At 35.7% G+C, this 18,025-nt stretch overlaps 4 protein-coding genes across 6 annotated transcripts; 3 read left to right on the plus strand and 1 right to left on the minus strand.

The window, feature by feature from the left end:
• Positions 1-346: 346 nt before the first annotated feature.
• Positions 347-3,530, plus strand: LOC120252698 (auxin-responsive protein IAA10-like). The gene is made up of 5 exons (XM_039260816.1): positions 347-880; positions 1,168-1,466; positions 1,621-1,723; positions 2,284-2,345; positions 3,214-3,530. Exons 1-5 carry the CDS (start codon positions 534-536, stop codon positions 3,261-3,263), a joined length of 861 nt encoding a protein of 286 aa, XP_039116750.1. The 5' UTR covers positions 347-533; the 3' UTR covers positions 3,264-3,530.
• Positions 3,531-4,021: 491 nt separating this feature from the next.
• Positions 4,022-8,341, plus strand: LOC120252740 (actin-related protein 2/3 complex subunit 1A-like). The gene is made up of 15 exons (XM_039260881.1): positions 4,022-4,175; positions 4,271-4,356; positions 4,455-4,531; positions 4,624-4,718; positions 5,106-5,175; positions 5,344-5,413; positions 6,075-6,148; positions 6,234-6,276; positions 6,368-6,449; positions 6,534-6,622; positions 6,715-6,800; positions 7,050-7,113; positions 7,738-7,844; positions 7,933-7,991; positions 8,071-8,341. Exons 1-15 carry the CDS (start codon positions 4,106-4,108, stop codon positions 8,127-8,129), a joined length of 1,131 nt encoding a protein of 376 aa, XP_039116815.1. The 5' UTR covers positions 4,022-4,105; the 3' UTR covers positions 8,130-8,341.
• Positions 8,342-8,542: 201 nt separating this feature from the next.
• On the minus strand, positions 8,543-12,077 carry LOC120252742. Its single transcript, XM_039260882.1, has 4 exons — positions 11,920-12,077; positions 11,677-11,817; positions 9,631-9,818; positions 8,543-9,006 (listed from the first exon to the last, which is right to left on the minus strand). The coding sequence occupies exons 1-4, from the start codon at positions 11,997-11,999 to the stop codon at positions 8,861-8,863; spliced, it is 555 nt and encodes a 184-aa protein (XP_039116816.1). The 5' UTR covers positions 12,000-12,077; the 3' UTR covers positions 8,543-8,860.
• Positions 12,078-13,402: 1,325 nt separating this feature from the next.
• On the plus strand, positions 13,403-17,073 carry LOC120252736. Of its 3 annotated transcripts, none has more exons than XM_039260876.1 (4): positions 13,403-13,619; positions 14,745-14,915; positions 15,661-16,822; positions 16,900-17,073. In XM_039260876.1, exon 3 carries the CDS (start codon positions 15,671-15,673, stop codon positions 16,808-16,810), a length of 1,140 nt encoding a protein of 379 aa, XP_039116810.1. In that variant the 5' UTR covers positions 13,403-13,619; positions 14,745-14,915; positions 15,661-15,670; the 3' UTR covers positions 16,811-16,822; positions 16,900-17,073. The 3 variants fall into 3 exon arrangements, with proteins under 3 accessions (XP_039116810.1, XP_039116809.1, XP_039116808.1); XM_039260875.1 differs by having other exon boundaries at positions 16,912-17,073; XM_039260874.1 differs by having other exon boundaries at positions 15,661-17,073.
• Positions 17,074-18,025: the final 952 nt, after the last annotated feature.

Below are 18,025 nucleotides of genomic sequence, written 5' to 3' on the forward strand. Positions count from 1 at the left end.
CCTCATGAAAGTGACTAGCAACTGTGGGCCCAGCCCACACGTGTTAGAAATGGGCCCACATTGCCGGCTTGTCTCCAGGACGGATGGCAACATTAGTGGGCCCCATTAACCACTAATCACTGTCCCTCTCCGCTTTGCTTGGGCTCGAGACGCTTTATTCGTGATCTAAAAAAATAAATAAATAAATATATTAAAACTATCTCTCATTAATATCAAAATGTAAAATAAAACTCTAATCTCACGATTTGATTGGTTACTATATATTATATAAAAAATTTAATTTTTGTAGATAGATTTATGAGAACACATCGGTCATTACACGAAGTTCACCGATCTTGAGGCAAAATCTAACCGTACATATACACCCATGTTCTCCTCTGTCTCCCTGTCAACCATCTCTGCCTCAAGAGATCCCGTCACCGCCCTCCCGCCTTCTCACCTTACTCATTCCCCGCGTTCTCATCACCGCTTGCCACCCTTCTTTTAAATACCGCCCATTCATCTCTTCGCCGGAAGGGAAGGGATCGAGAGATATGAGAGCAGAGCCCTGCGGCTCGTCGGGATCGATGTCGTCTGTCTCGAAGGGCGCCGGCGAGGCGGAGGACTTCGTCGGGTTCTTGGAGGCCACCTCCGTCGCAGTGGCGGTGGAGGACGAGGAGCTGGAGCTAGGGTTGAGTCTTGGAGCTAAGAACGTCAATGGCGGTGGTGGTGGTGGGAAGTGTTGCCGGATTCTCACGGCTCAGGAGTTTACTGCGCTGGGATCGCGTGCGTCGCCGCGATCATCGTCGTCCTCTGTTTCTTCGTCTTCGGGTACCGCTAATGGCATTGTTGGGACTAAGAAGGATTCTGATGCTGTGGGTTCGGCTAGCAACCCCCCAAGGTGCGCCTCATTCTCTACCAATTTCTAATTTTCTTTTATTTTGTTATGATTTTGTTTCTTTTAAAGCTGCGGGTGATTTTCGTTCTGTGATTCTTGTTCATCAAAATGTAAATTTCTAGTTTATTTCTTGGATTTTGTGGATTTTTTTTTTTCTTTTATGTCTTTTTAGCTGATGAGAAGCATTGGAAAAGAGAAGAGGAAAATTTATTCTCTTGGTGGAAATTTGTTTTCTTTTTGAATGAATGCCATGATTTGTATTTAATGCTATGTTTTCTATTTGGAAGCAGTCAAATGGTGGTGGGATGGCCACCCATAAGAGCTTTTAGGATGAACAATTTGGGAAACCAGTCCAAGTATAACAATGATGCTCATAAGCAAAGCATTAATGAGGAAAACACTGTGTGCAAGGATCTTGAGCAGAAGGCACCTTCATCTGGGAGCTCATCATTCTTTGTGAAAGTGAATATGGATGGAGACCCAATTGGTAGGAAAGTGGATCTCAATGCTCATGTTTCCTATGAGTCCCTTGCGCTTGCTCTTGAGCTTATGTTCAACAAACCCAACATGCCTCTTCGTCCTCATGTTTGTGAGTTTATCAAAAGCTCTTATTTTTTATATGGACATTGTAGCGCAAAATCTTGATAATGGCTGGTTGTTGGAGATTCTTGAAGCTGTGAAATTTGTTGTTTTGCTATTGATCTCATATCTTATATATTAATCAATTTTTTATTTGATGGTAGATGGCATGAAAGCTTCAAAGTTGTTGGATGGCTCTTGTGATTTTGCACTTACTTATGAAGACAAGGATGGGGATTGGATGCTTGTTGGAGATGTTCCTTGGGGGTACGTATGGCTTTTTGTTTATATGCTGTGTTAATATTATTTCAAATAGAATCAACTACTGAAGTTTTGGCTGGCTTGGGCTTCAGCCAAGGTTTCTCGCTTGACAACTAAACGAGTTGAATATAATTAAAGTTATACATTTGCTCTAAATATTTTGTTAAGAAGGAAGTCGTATGAGATCATCTGGTTCATTAGAACAGTATTTGATCATATATATCATATTAGGAATCAGGAAGAGTTTTTATTAAGTTTTAGTTTAGTGAACAATAAACTTCAGTATAATTTATTTTCTATGGAAAATGAAATGAAATTATTGAAAAACCAGCCTAGCCCAATGAGTTCCAGCGCTCAAACTCAAACTGAACTCAGTCAAAAGCTGGTAAAGTTGAGCTCAAGCTTAGCTTGAGTACACCCCTACTCTTGCAAAGAGTGCTTTTAAGATAAAAAGAAACTAAAGTGAAAAGGTGACATATCATGGATAATCCAAGTTAATTCTTTTCTTTATTTCTGATTGTAATGTTTCAGTTGATCAAATTATCTGGCATTTTCCTTTTGTGTAGAATGTTTTTGAGCACTGTCAAGAGACTCAGAATTATGAGGACTGCTGATGCAGACGGGCTGGGTAATTCACTTCATCGATCCTCCTAGTATCATTATAACTTCTTTAGCTCAATATTAGGATTTATTGATATGGATGACTCCATTATTGCTTCTTTAGCTAAATATAGAACCAAAATGCTAAGATGCTGATAAATTTGCTGCAACAATCTACCCACCGATGAATCTGGATGGCGGTAATATTAATTGAACATCTTTAGCTCAATATTGAGGCTGTTATTAGGCAAACCAGCTCCAACATCATCAACTCTTCTGCTCAATATAAAAATAAGCTACTAGTGTGTGGAGAAACATTCTGCTCAGATCTACTAATAAACTCGACTGATGTACCTACCTGTGCATTGTTGGCACCTAATGATTTAGGATAGCGGTAGTATTAGTATAACTTCTTTAGTTCAATATTAAGAGAATAGATTATGTAGACAACTCTGGCAGTAATTCATCAGCTAAATATTGAAGTTAGATGCTAATCTGGTGATGAAACCAACGACCTTCGGGTCTATTGGTACACGGGTCGTCGATAGAGCTCTCACGTGAGTTGTGAATAGTGGTTGTGTACGGGTGGTTCCAGCGCCCACGTGAGCGCGGTCCCGTCCCCACTTGTTTCACTGAGGCTTGTGCACGGCCCTGGGTCTCTAGTGGGTTCGCCCCGCTCCTCTTCCCAAAAAAAAAAAAAAAAAAAAAAAAAAATCTTGTGATGAATATTTTTCTTCTCCAATCTTCTAATTAGCATATTTGTGTCCCTGTGCAATGTTGGTAACCTGATGGTTCAGGATGGGTATTTTGGTGGTTTTTATTTTATATTTTATATATTTTTTATTACTGAAAGCTGTGTTTTTTTTTTATCTCATTTGATTGTGTTTTTGCTGCAGCACCAAGGATCCAATCCTCAAATAGAGCTGGTGGGTTGATAAGAAGTTAACATGGCTCTTCAAACAAGCAAACATGTTATAATGGAAATCTTCAATGACTTTGAGGCAAAGGAAAAAATGAATATTAGTAGCTAAAAAAGTTTGAGTGTAATCCAAGTATGGTTTAGATCAATGGCTTTATGTTCATTTGTTTTATTATCTTATCCCTATGCTTTTATTTTATTTTTGGTTTTCCTGGATGTAATCACCCAGTTCCCAGTATCATGTAACACTATTTGCTACTTGTTTGTTAAAAGAAAAGTTTGTTTTAATGCCTATATTGCTCGTCCTCTGCAATCATCAGCATGCCAAGCGTTTCAAAAAAAAAAAAAATTTTAGTATTATTATTATTATTATATATATATTTAAAACAAAGTCTGTCTTGGCAATTGGTATGTGATAATGTTTATAGCCTTGTAATAATGTAAATTGATGTCATTGTTAACTAAATTTCTTTTCATAGTTATTTTCAAGCCATTCAAAATCAAAAATATTTTGATTTTCTTAAAAAAATGAGGGATTTTTCAATGTAATTAAAATTTCACTTTATTCTATTTTAAATTTTAGATAAAGAAAAATATTTGTTTATTTATTTTTCAATCAACCAGGCGCTTTCTTTAATTACTGATGATTAATAAACAAATAAAATTAAATACTCATTTTGAAACTTTCTTAATGTAATAATTGTGAAAATAAGGGTTGTTTTCGCAAATTGTCTTCTATTTTTCTACGCCGCTGCGCGCCGGGAAAAGAACAAAAAGAGCTTGATAGAGATAGAGAAGCGCACACACACAGAGAGAGAGAGAGAGATCAGGGAGCTGAAACCCTAGATCCCAGCTCGAGGGGCCAATCCATGGCCGCCGTTGCGATCCACCAGTTCGCCCAGTGCATCACTTGCCACGCCTGGAGCCCCGATCACTCAAGTACTCTCCTTTTCTCTTTCTCTAGATCTCGATTTCTTGTGTTTTTCTAGCTGTTCTTTTCTTGGATCTCATCGCCGAAATCTCTCATGCCGCAGTGGTTGCGTTTTGTCCTAACAACAACGAAGTTCATATCTACAAATTGGTTCGGGAGAAATGGGAGAAATTGCACGTTCTCTACAAGGTAATCCCTGACAAATGATGCTGTTTCATGGTATTTGATGTCCTTAGTGATTTTTATGAGTTTCTGATTCTTTAATTGCTTGTTTTTGTTTGAATCAGCATGATCAGATCGTATCCGCCATAGATTGGAGCTTGAGATCCAATAAAATTGTTACTGCTTCGCATGATCGGAATTCGTGAGTGGGGGCTTGAACAGTGGTTTTTTTTTTTTTAATTATTATCTTTGTGCTTATTTCGATTATGTTTTCTTTGTTGATATGTAATTTAGGTATGTGTGGAATCAAGAAGGAAGTGAATGGGTACCAACGCTTGTCATTCTCAGGCTAAATCGTGCTGCACTTTGTGTCCAGTGGAGTCCGAAAGGTATTGGGATCAACGGTTTTTTTATTATGTTTAGCTAGACGAGACTCTTACAACAGCAATGGGAAGGGATTCCTGCAATTGTAGTTGGTGTTTCTGGGTATAGGAAGTTTAAGCTACACCAGGTTACTGCTCAAAGCAAAGAGAAGTACATCCTAGTTGGTCATATTGTAATTAGGAGGCCTACTCTTTGGTTTTGTCTTTGTGGTCAACTTCTCAATGATTAAAGCTTACTGTTTTTGTGTGTGTGATATACCCGCCCAGTTGCTAGTGGTGATAGTTGAATTTGATATGTTAACATGGATGGCCTGGATGCGCCTTTGAAGTTGTGATGCAGTGTTGATTTTTTGCTTTCTTTATCCACTTCTAATACTTTTTTTGATGTAGCAGAAAATAAGTTTGCAGTAGGAAGTGGGGCTAAAACGGTTTGCATCTGTTACTACGAGGAAGAAAATAACTGGTAATAAGTTTGAAATTCTTCTTCTGTTAATTCTGTAAATCTCTGTTTATTCTAGGTATTTGCTACTTTTAAAGGAAATACTTGCTCTTTGAGTGAGTTGTCCAACTAATCTTGGAGGTTCATGTTTTCTGCCCTCAAATCTTTTCTTTTTTTCTCCCTCTCTTCCAGGTGGGTTAGTAAACTTATTCGGAAAAAGCATAATTCATCTGTTACCGGTGTTGCATGGCATCCGAACAATGTGAGTTATTGCATTTCCTCTCATTCCATAGCCTTTAATCTCCATAATTATAGAAAGTAGAAAATCTTTTGGCACAACATTTTTGAATGGTTATGATGATAAGGTAAATTTTTTTATTGTGGATTTGACTTACTTCCATGAATGCAGTGGTGCTTGGTTGTGGAATAACTTAGGTCACCACCTTCAACCAATCTTTAATGAATGACTGGGGTTAGGGATATCTTTTATCTCTCAAGATTTAAATAAATAAACATTAAAAATTACTAATATTATTAAACACCCATTATTAAGTAGAAAATATAAGCTTAAGTTTAAAATATTTATTGCCATTAGTATTAACTAAGTCAAAATTTGGTCGATATTTAAATATAAATTTTCTGTCCAAATAACTAAATTAAACTCAACCTATCCAATTGCTGGAGGCATCGCTTAAATTTGGACTCCTTTATGAAAATTCATAAAAGAACTTGTATTTATTTTTTTATTTTTTTTGGTAAAGTCTGGTCATTTGTCATTTTTTGAAACATTTATTTACTTGTTCTCAATTGCTTCTGTAGTATGCCGTTCTGGTCACTCACTAATTAGCACATGTTACACATCTGCCTTCATATTTAGGATGAAAAATTTAGCTCAAGTAAGCCCTCTTGTGTCTGATCTGCAGATTCTAATTGCAACTACGTCCACTGATGGTAAATGTAGAGTCTTTTCCACCTTCATCAAGGGAGTTGATACAAGGTTGATTTTTAGATATTTTAATAATAAACAAAAACCACTTGAATTAGTTCCTATGTTACTATCTGTTGTGCTTCGATGCTTTCAGGGCTACTGGGATAAGCTCTTCGAATGATGCTAAATTTGGGGAGGTTTGACATTGCCAGCCTTGTCGTATGTTTATTTATGCAAGCTTGGTAAGCCTTTAATTGTTTCATTAAAAGTTTGCTTTCTTCTGTTCAGCAAATTGTGCAACTTGATCTTTCATCTACCTGGACTTTTGGTGTAAAGTGGTCTCCAAGCGGCAACACTTTGGCTTATGCAGGTCAATTCTCATTATTTTTAGGTGTTTGAGAGAAACTTATTCTTTCTATTGCTCATAAGTAATTCCTCTTTATCCTATTATTAGGTCACAATTCAATGATCTATTTTGTTGATGATGTTGGTCCCTCCCCTTCTGCACAAAGTGTAGCCTTCCGTGATTTGCCTCTTCGTGATGTGGGTCAGCATCCTCTCTTCTCTATTGTTATTACCTATAAATTTTGTGATTTTAAAAGTTTGAATTGAATCTAGTGATGACTTTTTTTCAGGTCCTTTTTGTTTCTGACAGGATGGCCATTGGCGTGGGTTTTGACTGCAATCCAATGGTTTTTGCCGCAGATGAAAGAGGAATATGGTATGGTATGATCTAATAAAATGGAATTGCTTTGATTATATTATCAGTCATACTGAAAACTAACATGATTTGTTTTGATTTTTTTTTTCTTTATCTTTTTATTGAGATAGATGTGGCTTTTATAAAAATTGACTAGGGCACAACTAGTTACCAAGCTAGCTCATGAATACTTCTCATCTAATGGACTAAGTTTATGCTGTAGCATGTAAGACTCAGGTATAAATAGTCATTTGGTCATTGCTATTCCAGGAGTTTTGTAAGATTCTTGGATGAGAGGAAAATAGCACCATCAAGCTCAAAGTACAGTTCCCAGGTACTTCGTTACTCACCAATTATGGCTTTATTAATTTTGACATGAAAGTCTGGTTCCAAATATCATAATCTTGAGACATAATGGAACAAACTTGTTTCATGGGAATCATATTGAAAGAGGCGCCCCTTATTTTTATTTTTTATATTCATTTGTGTTTTTACAATTATGTATTCCATTCTTTTCAGTATATTGCTTCTTTAGTATTGTTTGGCATTACTCTAATCAGAGTTCCTCATGAATAAACCGGGCCAAGCTATCTACAAATTCTCAAAGCTATCGATAAAATTTAAATAAAATAATAAATCTTAAAAGAAAGAAACTAGGATAGGATAATATCCTAACATGAGATAAACAGACTAGGACAAGAGATAATATTTAAACTAGATACAAACTAGATGATTATTAATCATATAATCATTTCTTTTTGTTTTATTTGATTATGTAGTTTAGTGACTGTAGGTCATGTTGAGTCTCTTGTTGCCAGTTAAATGATGATAAACTTGCATATTAGCTAGGCCGGAAACCTGTGTTCCAAATCATCTTTTTACTTATCATTCATTCATACAAGTATCTACCTAGTTATACCTGCCTCAGGTCTTGTTTGTAATACTAATACCTGTACAGTTCTCTGAAGCTTTTGGGAAGCTGTATGGCCAACCGAAACATGGAATGAACAATGATACTCATGATGGTTCAAGACATCGTGGTGGTGCTCATGAGAATTGCATAACGTATATTTCTTTTACAACAAGTTAAAAATCCAGTTATATATGTTTATATATCTATGATATCAATGAGAGGTGTTTGTTTCTGTTTTAGTTGCATTGTGCCGATGATAACTGCAGGGGATACAATAGTGAAACGCTTCAGCACCTCAGGTCAGAGAAAGTGAATTTTCTCGTCTCTTGATTGTGTATCTAGTCTTGGATTAAGTGATGGCATGTTTCTTCTCTTCAGGTTTAGATGGTAAAATTGTTACTTGGGAGTTGGACAATGTCACTGATGCCTTGCGGTAATCTTGAATGAGATCGGTTGATATTAACATCTTGAATCCTGATCTTTGGTATCAAAATTGACTGGGGCATGACGTATTTGTGGAGTCGTAGCGAAATCATATCTTGATGCTTTGTAAATCAAGGTTTTCTGAACATATCTGTCGAAATATTTTCTATGAACCTATGTGGTCTCATTGTTATATATATATATATATATATGCATTTTAATTAAACCATTTTTTTTTGGTGATTTGGCTTGACATTCATATAAATTACTTTTCCAAAATCTATGTTTCTTAGGAAATATGATGCGTGGCTCAATTAAATATAAAAATAACCAATGCTTATTTTGAGGCTATCTTGGACTCGCAGAGAGTAACAGAAATGTTTCTTTTTTTATTTATCAGTTGCCGTTTAATCAACTTTAGCTTGCCTTGAATTTAATTGGCAAACCTTTTTCAATAAGTTTTAACTTACATAAACCGAGTTAGTTTAGAGAGATCAAACTCTTCATTACCCTTTTTCTTTTTTTTCTTTTCAATAAAACTCATGAAAAAGTTCATTTCTTCACTGGATGCGGGTATGTGAATAGGTTGAATGACAGAAAAACAGTTGATCATTCTGGTATGTACTTTTATTCTATAAACAGATGGCTGAAAATTGAAATTTCTGGAGAGCTTTGACAAGCAAAAAATAACTCATATTTATGAGGTTTTAGGAGCAGGAAGTTTGCAGTCCGTGCACTCCAAGTGCTAGTTCTGAGGTGGTGATGCCATTTGATCTGCAATACTTATTCGTAGTGTTTGATCTTTGTCATCGTTGGAAGGGCGATGGACAAGAGCTTCCAATAATAGTATGTCCCAGTCGTGGTGTCGTAGAAATGAAAACCAAGTGTCCTCTGTGGCAAATTAGAAACAAGGGTCAAACACACCTCAGATTTGATGTGTTAGGCAGTTCAACTAACTACTTATTAACATAAATCCAACTTGAAATTTGTTACATGTAAAGTGAGTCAAATGCAGAAAAATGTTAAGAAGCAACGCAAGATGTTTACACATAACTTCAAAAGCAAAGTTTCTTATCTATATCATGCTCACATCTTCACCATTCCGTTGTTTAATTTGATTCACTATATCGAAAAGGATGATTGGTTTACCAGATTATCCTCGCCTATCTAACCTATTTTGTGCTTAAGTGCAAGCATGTGTCAACAAGAATAATGGTAACGTAAAATGATGTGTTAGGAAAAGATAAGTTTCGCATCACTTACTAAGAAACCCTTCCTGGAAAACACAAAGAAATTGTCTAAAAGAGAAAACATAGTGAGGGTTGAAAGAAACAGAGAGGCAATGAACAGAGGTTTCAAATAACATAGGGTTCACGCACACCAGTTCGCCTGAGAAGAGTTTAATTTGAAATCCAATTCAAACATATAATTGCCCATAATATATTTTAATCAAGGGAAAAAAGAAGAAGAAATTTATCAGAAGAAAATGTAGCAGAGGTATGATAAGACACGAACCTCCATTCCGAATAGCCTTCAATTGAAAGGTGCCTGAACCAAGTGGCCCAGTCACAGGAAATGTGCAAGATACAGAGTGCCTCCTATGCCCGACTGCAAGAGAAGCATCATACCAAGGACCTCTGACAATTGGCTCACCAAGAATCTCGACAACTTTCTGATTCTGACTAGCCCTCTCTATTGCCTTTCTGAAGATATGCGAATTGAAACATAACAATCATTTAAAAGTTCCCTCATGCTAATCAGTGAATAAACATCAAACTAAGATCACCAAACAAAAAATATTCACATGTCCAATAATGAAATGGTAATCAGTTGACCACTTTTCCAAATCACAGGCAACCATTTGCTAGAGATGTCAACCTAATGTAATTCCTACAAATAGAATTGCTTATAATTCATTCAAACCAAATCAAAGACAACCACATAAAAAATAAACTAAAATAATTGAGCCCATATCATTTGCATATGCACACTCAATTCTCTTTATATAAACCAGTAGTTCTTCTGACCATCATCCTCTCCGCAATACCTCACTTTTCTCTTTCTCCTATCTTCCTTGCTGAATTTGAGTTCAAAAGAACCATAAAAACACACTTGACACTGCAGCTAACCAAGTAACAAATCGTTCAGGTAAGCATCACTCTAGGGTTCTCAAATTATTAATATTTTGGCTTATTATATTCAAAATTCTCAATGCTACAGATTTTTTGACAGATTCATTCACAAATCACAACTATGGCGCATTCACAAATCACTCTAGGTTCTCAATCCAAATCAACAATAGTTTAGCCAACTACGCTCAAAATTACCACTGACCAAAGTCTCCAAACAAACTAACCAACCAAGCATGAAATATGCTAGAAAATTTTGACAGATTCATTCACAAATCACAACTATGGCGCATTCACAAATCACTCTAAGTTCTCAATCCAAAACAACAATATTTTAGCTAACTACACTCAAAATTATCACTGACCAAAGTCTCCAAAAAAACTAATCAACCAAGCATGAAACATGCTATAACATTTTGACAGATTCATTCACAAATCACAACTATGGCGCATTCACAAATCACTCTAGGTTCTCAATCCAAAACAACAATATTTTAGCTAACTACGCCCAAAATTATCACTGACCAAAGTCTCCAAACAAACTAACCAATCAAGCATGAAATATGCTAGAAAATTTTGACAAATTCATTCACAAATCACAACTATGGCGCATTCACAAATCACTCTAGGTTCTCAATCCAAAACAACAATATTTTAGCTAACTACGCCCAAAATTATCACTGACCAAAGTCTCCAAACAAACTAACCAATCAAGCATGAAATATGCTAGAAAATTTTGACAAATTCATTCACAAATCACAACTATGGCGCATTCACAAATCACTCTAGGTTCTCAATCCAAAACAGCAATATTTTAGCTAACTACGCTCAAAATTATCACTGACCAAAGTCTTCAAACAAACTAACCAATCAAGCATGAAATATGCTAGAAAATTTTGACAAATTCATTCACAAATCACAACTATGGCGCATTCACAAATCACTCTGAGTTCTCAATCCAAAACAGCAATATTTTAGCTAACTACGCTCAAAATTATCACTGACCAAAGTCTCCAAAAAAACTAATCAACCAAGCATAAAACATGCTATAACATTTTGACAGATTCATTCACAAATCACAACTATGGCGCATTCACAAATCACTCTAGGTTCTCAATCCAAAACAACAATATTTTAGCTAACTACGCTCAAAATTATCACTGACCAAAGTCTCCAAACAAACTAACCAATCAAGCATGAAATTTACTATAAAATTTGGACAAATTCATTCACAAATCACAACTATGGCGCATTCACAAATCACTATAAATTCTCAATCCAAAACAACAATATTTTAGCTAAATACGCTCAAAATTATCACTAACCAAAGTCTCCAAACAAACTAACCAACTAAGCATGAAATACCATATGATGGATCAAAGCAACGTAATTAAAACTTCGAAAATGCAATTAAGGAAAGAAAGATGATTACGAGCTGCAGCCATGAAAAATGGCTAGGTCATTGAGGGCACTGAGTGCAACGCCTCCCGTCAAGCTTATCAGCACGATCGGCACTGCCTTCCGCCTAAACGAGCTCTTCCTGCCAGCCTGCTCCGACGAAGTGTACAACCAACTACAGAGATCGAACAATCCATCACCATCACCACCATGATCACCAAGAAAAACCGAAGAAGAAGAAGAACAAGACGAAAGTGATTCGATTCAAGCGGCTTACCTTAGAAAATGAGGAGAAAGAGGACGATCACGAAGCCTGGAAGACGTGTGGAATAGAGATTTCAGCCTTCGCGCAAGCATCTCTCGATCTCGAGAATTAGGTTTTGGGACGAGAGCGGGAAGGAGAAGCAGAGAGCTTGCGAATGGCGGCGAGGACGACCATCGAAATGGAATCATTGCATTGGAAGTTGGACTTTTGAACGTGGGCCTCGGCCCAATGGGCCTAATCTTTGTGACCTTTTAGTCTGGGCCTTGGCTACAACCCATTTCTATTATGAGAAGAGATTTCTTTACTTTTTAGCCCCTGCATATTACCAGATTACTTACCTCTCTCATATTTTGCAGAAATACCCAACAAAGTGATGAAATTACCTACATTAATAATTTAATACACGCCCATTCCATATTCATATTGATTTAGACATATATATTAAAAAAATAAAAAATAAAAATGTATTATGCTAACGTGAAGCAACTTTGGTAATGAAGAAATTAACATGGTCCAGATCAACATGCTAGAATTAATTAGCAACAATATAGATATTTATATACACTCACTAGGAAAATTCCTATTATTTATATTTCATTCATGAGTCTAATTTGGAGATTGTCTAAGTCCTGGTCAACAAACATGCGGGTCTTTTCATGAAGTTCATGAAAAGTTTCATAAATTGAAAGTTTTATAATCAAAGTTATTCCAAGAAATAGTATTAGTTCAATTATTATTATTATTATTTTGGCTTGAACCCTTCCACAAACAAGAATTGAGTAAATATACTTAGCATCGAAATCCAATTTATATTATTTTTATCATTCAACTCTAATGTATTTTCACTGGGAGTGTACTAAAAGAATTTTTAAGAGAATTTGATAATATACCCACCATATTTATCATGTCAATATCAATTTGCGATATCATTTATATATGCGAATATGACATTGACCGAAATAGTCCATGTAGCCACTCTTATTGATACAACGCCTGACAACGAACTGATCAATCAGAGTATCAACATAGTTTTTTTTAATAATGTAGCATGTTAGCACATATAAATGTTACAACAAACTAATTTTTTATAATGTGACATCTCTGTATATACAAATGTCACAACAAACTAGTATTGATGTGATAAATTTGGTATATACATCATTGATTTCTCGGCAGAATTTTTTTTTCTATTCTAGATAAATATAAATTAAAGTTAAATAATTAAAACGATACAAATTGAAATAATAAAAAAAAAAAGCAAAAAAACAATCGCTAGTACCCGCACACAAAATTTGCCTAACAAGAATCACAGGAATTGAATGTCGGCCGTCAGATCTGAAGTCACGATCTCTAGACATGACTCAGTGATTTGGCGCGCCGACTTTAGAGAGAGAAAGAGATAGAGAAGAGAGAGAAGAGAGCGGTTTGGTGACTCCCCGGTGAATATAAGGAAGTTAATTACGGCGACAGCGAACCATACTTTTTTTCACTGCTCCAAGGCCTCAAACGAAGCATCGTTGATGGAATTAGTAGGCTTCGATCTACAGGAGGAGAAGCCAAGCACCATCTAGAAAAGTTTTGATCTTTTTCCAACCAGGTCCTTGGAAATTCTGTTATCTTCTCAGAGGTGCCACGATTTGCAGAGAGGAATTGGAGAAGAAGAGAGGAGAGGAGAAGAAGGAGATTTGGGCGCTGTTTGGCTTGATTTCTAGGTGTTTTCACATCGTTTAATCTGAAATTTCTGTGAAGATTGAACAATCTTGTTATATAACTTGTGTGTGTGTGTGTGTGTGTGTGTGTGTGTGTTTTTCCTTAAGATTTTTTATGGCTGAAAGTTTTTTTGTTTTCTTGGTTTTTGATTGAAAAATGGATTTTTTTCACCCTTTTTTTTGCCTTCAAATCAGTTGGGCTTCAGCTTGATTTTGGAGTTTTAGGTATCTACATGTTGATTATTCTGGAAATTCCTTGGAAAATCGGCTCTTTTTCGTCAATTTGTTCATTTTCGAGTGAAAGAAAGATTCCGGTTTTTGCCCATCTTGTTTAGGGTTTAATTGGTTCGATTATGTTCCTTTTGAATTATGCTTGTTTTCAGGGTTTTTCATGACGGTCTTGTGGTGTTGGATCAATGGTGTGATAGGATTTTAGGGAAATAGAGGAAAGGAAAACAAAATAAGGAACATTGTTTCTTATGTTTGCTTGCAAGAATGAAAAGCAAGAAAGCCTATTTATTTATTTATTTATTTTTTTCTTTTTCAGTTGTTTTCCTCTAATTATGTTCAATCAAAACTGGCCTAAATTTTGGTGTTCTGGTTGTTGAATGGCATCATCTAGGGAGGGTAAGGGATACAATTTGGGTGATAAATGGGTTGAAGTTGTGGCAAGGAAGGGATACAATTTTATTGTGTGCTTGTGGAAAAAACTTTTCTTCAGAGAATTCTTTTCCATTTTAATATTTTTTATGCAACCTTAAATCTGCCATTCCTGATGTTATGAACTGTTAATGATTTTCTAGCCTAAGGATTAATTTTGATGCTTTATCTTGGGCGGGCATGAGTTGCTTATAATCATATTGTTCTTTTGTTTCGCTTTTTAACAATGCAAATTGTAAATGCATGGTAGCATTCATCTCAAGTTATATGAAATGATGAAATCTGTTTCTCTTGCTATAATTCATTTTATATTTTGGAGAACCTGGATTGATGAACATTATCTTGTGTTTCGCATAACTGTTGCTATCTTTGTTATCACGTTTGCTGCATAAGGCTCTTATTGTTTTTTGGTGCTTCATTTGTGTGTATCTGGCTAATCACACATTGGTTTCTCTTTTGACAATTCAGACATACAGCTGTCCAGGAAAAACATTATAACTTGAGTCCAGAACCTGTGAATATTTTCCTCCAGTTGTTTGTTGAAGATTTCACAGTTACTATTCATTGCTGAATTACCCTTTCTTTGCTAACAAGAGATAAAGTTTGAGCCAAGTGCAGACAGAGGGGCTTCTTTTTTTGGTGAGTTTAATTTCTTTTTTATTTTTTGGGGAGTATCAGACTAGTTTTCAGCTCATTTTATTATTGTATTCTAAAGATAAATGTTCTCAACTGCTCAATAAATAGGACTTGCTTTTGTTTTATTTAATAAATTGCCACATTCTTATCTTCTATGGATTGTTTTTTCCGAACAACCGAATGGAGTTTGATCCAAGCTCAACATTGCAAACCAAAGACATTTGTTTCCAGTAATGCAAGTATCATAGGCCTCTGTTATCAACATTGTGTTTAAAGTAGTTAAGCCTTTGATCCTACCTACTAAGAATCATGAAATGAAATTCTTTTCACGAAGGTAATATGAATTCTAATGCACCCGATTTGAATTTACTATCAGAATTGCTGTTGTTGAATACTTTGAGAACAATTATCAACTTTGCTCTTATTAGTTAAAGCAATTTATTTGAGTTGTATTTAATAATTAATATATATGTGTGCTAAGCTAGGATTACTATGTTTTTCCTCATCTTGATTTTCATGCATTCTATTATTTGATCATATTTGTGGGTTCAGTGATTGGTGATCTCCATGACTTTCACATTTTCAACTTGAAATAGTTGCTAGAAATTGTAAATAACTGAACCCAAATTTGCGTGTGCTAAACACTGAACTCTTTGATGTTACTCTTGCTTCTATGTGTTGTTGTAATACAGTAGTATTAGATACTCTATATTTGGCCAAATTGCCTAACTTGATAACTATTTATCAGTTTATCAAGAATGACTGATATGAAAGGAAGCACTTCAACCGCATGGTCTGCACCTGATGCCTGTGCTCGGCACAAGGAATGGGATGAGGTTTCATGCGCGATCTGTATGGACTATCCACATAATGCTGTACTTCTTATATGCAGTTCTCATGAGAAAGGCTGCCGATCTTTCATCTGTGATACTAGCTATAGACATTCAAACTGCCTCGACCGATTCAAACAATCAAGAGTAGACCGACAGGACATTACGTCTCACTCAGATTTTTCCATCAACGACAATGTTGACGAACAAAGATTTGATGAGGGGAACAATGGTATTCCTTCACAACCAACTTTAGAGGAGACGGATGTAATAAACCTGTTTGACACCGGTGAAGATTACATCATGGATGAAAATGATTTCAGTGTTTCCGCAGGCTTGCCAGTAGTGTTGGAAAATAATAATGATATCCAAGAGCAGAGTGGGTTAACTGAAGCTCAGACTGATGAAAGGATCAGCAGTGAACAATCTGGTGAGCAGGAAAAAGTGAAACTAGACAACCTGAAGTGCCCTCTTTGCCGTGGAACAGTGATGGGGTGGATAATTGTTAAGGAAGCTAGACAGTATATGGACTTAAAAACAAGGAGCTGTTCTCGGGAGTCATGCGCATTCTCTGGCAACTATAGAGAATTGCGCAGACATGCACGGAGAGTCCACCCTACAACAAGGCCTGCTGAAGTGGACCCATCTAGGCAGCGTGCTTGGCGCCGCATGGAGCACCAACGGGAATATGGTGACATCATTAGTGCTATAAGATCAGCAATGCCAGGAGCCATTGTGTTTGGGGATTATGTGCTCGATGGTGGAGAAGGGCTGCCACTCGAACGTGATATAGGAGAAGGCGATGGACCATTTTGGACTACCTTCTTTTTGCTTCGCATGATCAGCAGCCCAAATGGTTCACTTAATGGACGCCGGGGGATTACTCGGCCTTGGAGGATGCATCACCGTTCAGCAAGACGCCGTTATCTATGGGGTGAAAACCTTCTCGGTTTACAAGATGAAGATGACGATGATGATGATGTCAGGATTCTGGATGAAGAGGATGTTTCAATACCAAGGAGGCGTCGAAGGAGATTTGTGCGGGCTAGGACCGATGAGCTGCCATGAGAGAACTATCGGGTATTTTAAATTGTTTCCATTTTTTTCCTTAATAGCAATACCTTGAACCTATTGATTGTCATGGTTATGTATCTCAGATGATGTTGCAGAGTTGTTAGAGATTGGAATTGTTAAACCAAAAGTTCACCTTTTTGTGATTGGGAAAAAAGAAAAGAAAAAGATGGACTTCTGGAGGATGATCTATATTTCTTATCACTGTTGTTTGTAAAACTTCATACTATTTCATCTATGAAACTGATGTTCTTTTGTTATATGTACATTTATTTGATTTTGTAATTTATTTTGCAATTTATTTTGCACCTTTTGATTGAAAACAATATAATGGAGCATGGTAAATTTAGTTAGAGCGCAGTTAAAAAAGAAGAAAAGAGAGAATTTTGTTAGAATTTATACAGCTTCTCTCATTTATTATTGTTTTCTTATGAAGATGGATAAATTCTTATTTTCAGTTGATTGATTCTATGATTTTTGAAAAACATGTAATTATTAATAAAATTTAAGCAGTATTTCTATTTTACTGTATCTATTATCTTTTGTGTTACTTCAATCAACAAATAAGCAATGACATATATTCTAAAAATTATTAAAACATAATTCTTTTAATAAAATTATGAGCGAGTTGTGCATTTAAACTGCAATAAATCCAATTTTATTAATGATTTATAGATTAATAAGGCTAATCTTAATTCAAACATAAAGAAATCAAAAATCATGTGCTTAAAACCTTGCAAATTTTAGAATTTTAAATATATAGATACATGCATATGTTGTTAAAATCAATTAGTGATTTTGTAGTTGTTTCATCTCTATTGTGCATAGATACATAATTCAACTCCGCTGTGCATCCTCTGTTGGTATCGGTTGCACCCTTTTATTTTTTATTGGCTACTTTTTTTCTCTTAGTGTTTGTCTTGTGCTTTACTATTGTTAAGTCTTATTTTTTTGGTATAAATATCAAAATGATCCATCTATTTGTCGTTTTTCGCCTTTCTGGTTTTTGTATTTGCACATCTTTGTCTTTTAGTTGTAAAATCCGTTTTTTTGGTCCTCCTATTTACACATTTTCATCTTTTTTGGCTCCTCTAATTCATCAACTGGAAGGACCAAAAGAGCATTTTCGTCAATTAGAAGGACCAAAAAGATAAAAATGTGAAAATACGAGGACCAAAAAGACGGATTTTATATTAGATGGACTAAAAGAGT

The sequence above is a fragment of the Dioscorea cayenensis genome, chromosome 22, assembly GCF_009730915.1.
Source record: "Dioscorea cayenensis subsp. rotundata cultivar TDr96_F1 chromosome 22, TDr96_F1_v2_PseudoChromosome.rev07_lg8_w22 25.fasta, whole genome shotgun sequence".
Classification (NCBI taxonomy): Eukaryota; Viridiplantae; Streptophyta; class Magnoliopsida; order Dioscoreales; family Dioscoreaceae; genus Dioscorea; species Dioscorea cayenensis.

Excerpts from the sequence above, each read along its gene's own strand:
- LOC120252698 (XM_039260816.1), top strand. The coding sequence starts at position 534 with ATGAGAGCAGAGCCCTGCGGCTCGTCGGGATCGATGTCGTCTGTCTCG. Across the intron at positions 1,467-1,620 it reads GCCTCTTCGTCCTCATGTTT|ATGGCATGAAAGCTTCAAAG; the intron begins GTGAGTTTATCA and ends ATTTGATGGTAG. Across the intron at positions 1,724-2,283 it reads GTTGGAGATGTTCCTTGGGG|AATGTTTTTGAGCACTGTCA; the intron begins GTACGTATGGCT and ends CCTTTTGTGTAG.
- LOC120252740 (XM_039260881.1), top strand. The coding sequence starts at position 4,106 with ATGGCCGCCGTTGCGATCCACCAGTTCGCCCAGTGCATCACTTGCCAC. Across the intron at positions 5,414-6,074 it reads TTGCATGGCATCCGAACAAT|ATTCTAATTGCAACTACGTC; the intron begins GTGAGTTATTGC and ends TCTGATCTGCAG. Across the intron at positions 6,450-6,533 it reads CAACACTTTGGCTTATGCAG|GTCACAATTCAATGATCTAT; the intron begins GTCAATTCTCAT and ends TCCTATTATTAG.
- LOC120252742 (XM_039260882.1), bottom strand. The coding sequence starts at position 11,999 with ATGCTTGCGCGAAGGCTGAAATCTCTATTCCACACGTCTTCCAGGCTT. Across the intron at positions 9,819-11,676 it reads ATTTTTCATGGCTGCAGCTC|AAAGGCAATAGAGAGGGCTA; the intron begins GTAATCATCTTT and ends GCATATCTTCAG. Across the intron at positions 9,007-9,630 it reads GAAGGCTATTCGGAATGGAG|AGGACACTTGGTTTTCATTT; the intron begins GTTCGTGTCTTA and ends AATTTGCCACAG.
- LOC120252736 (XM_039260874.1), top strand. The coding sequence starts at position 15,671 with ATGACTGATATGAAAGGAAGCACTTCAACCGCATGGTCTGCACCTGAT.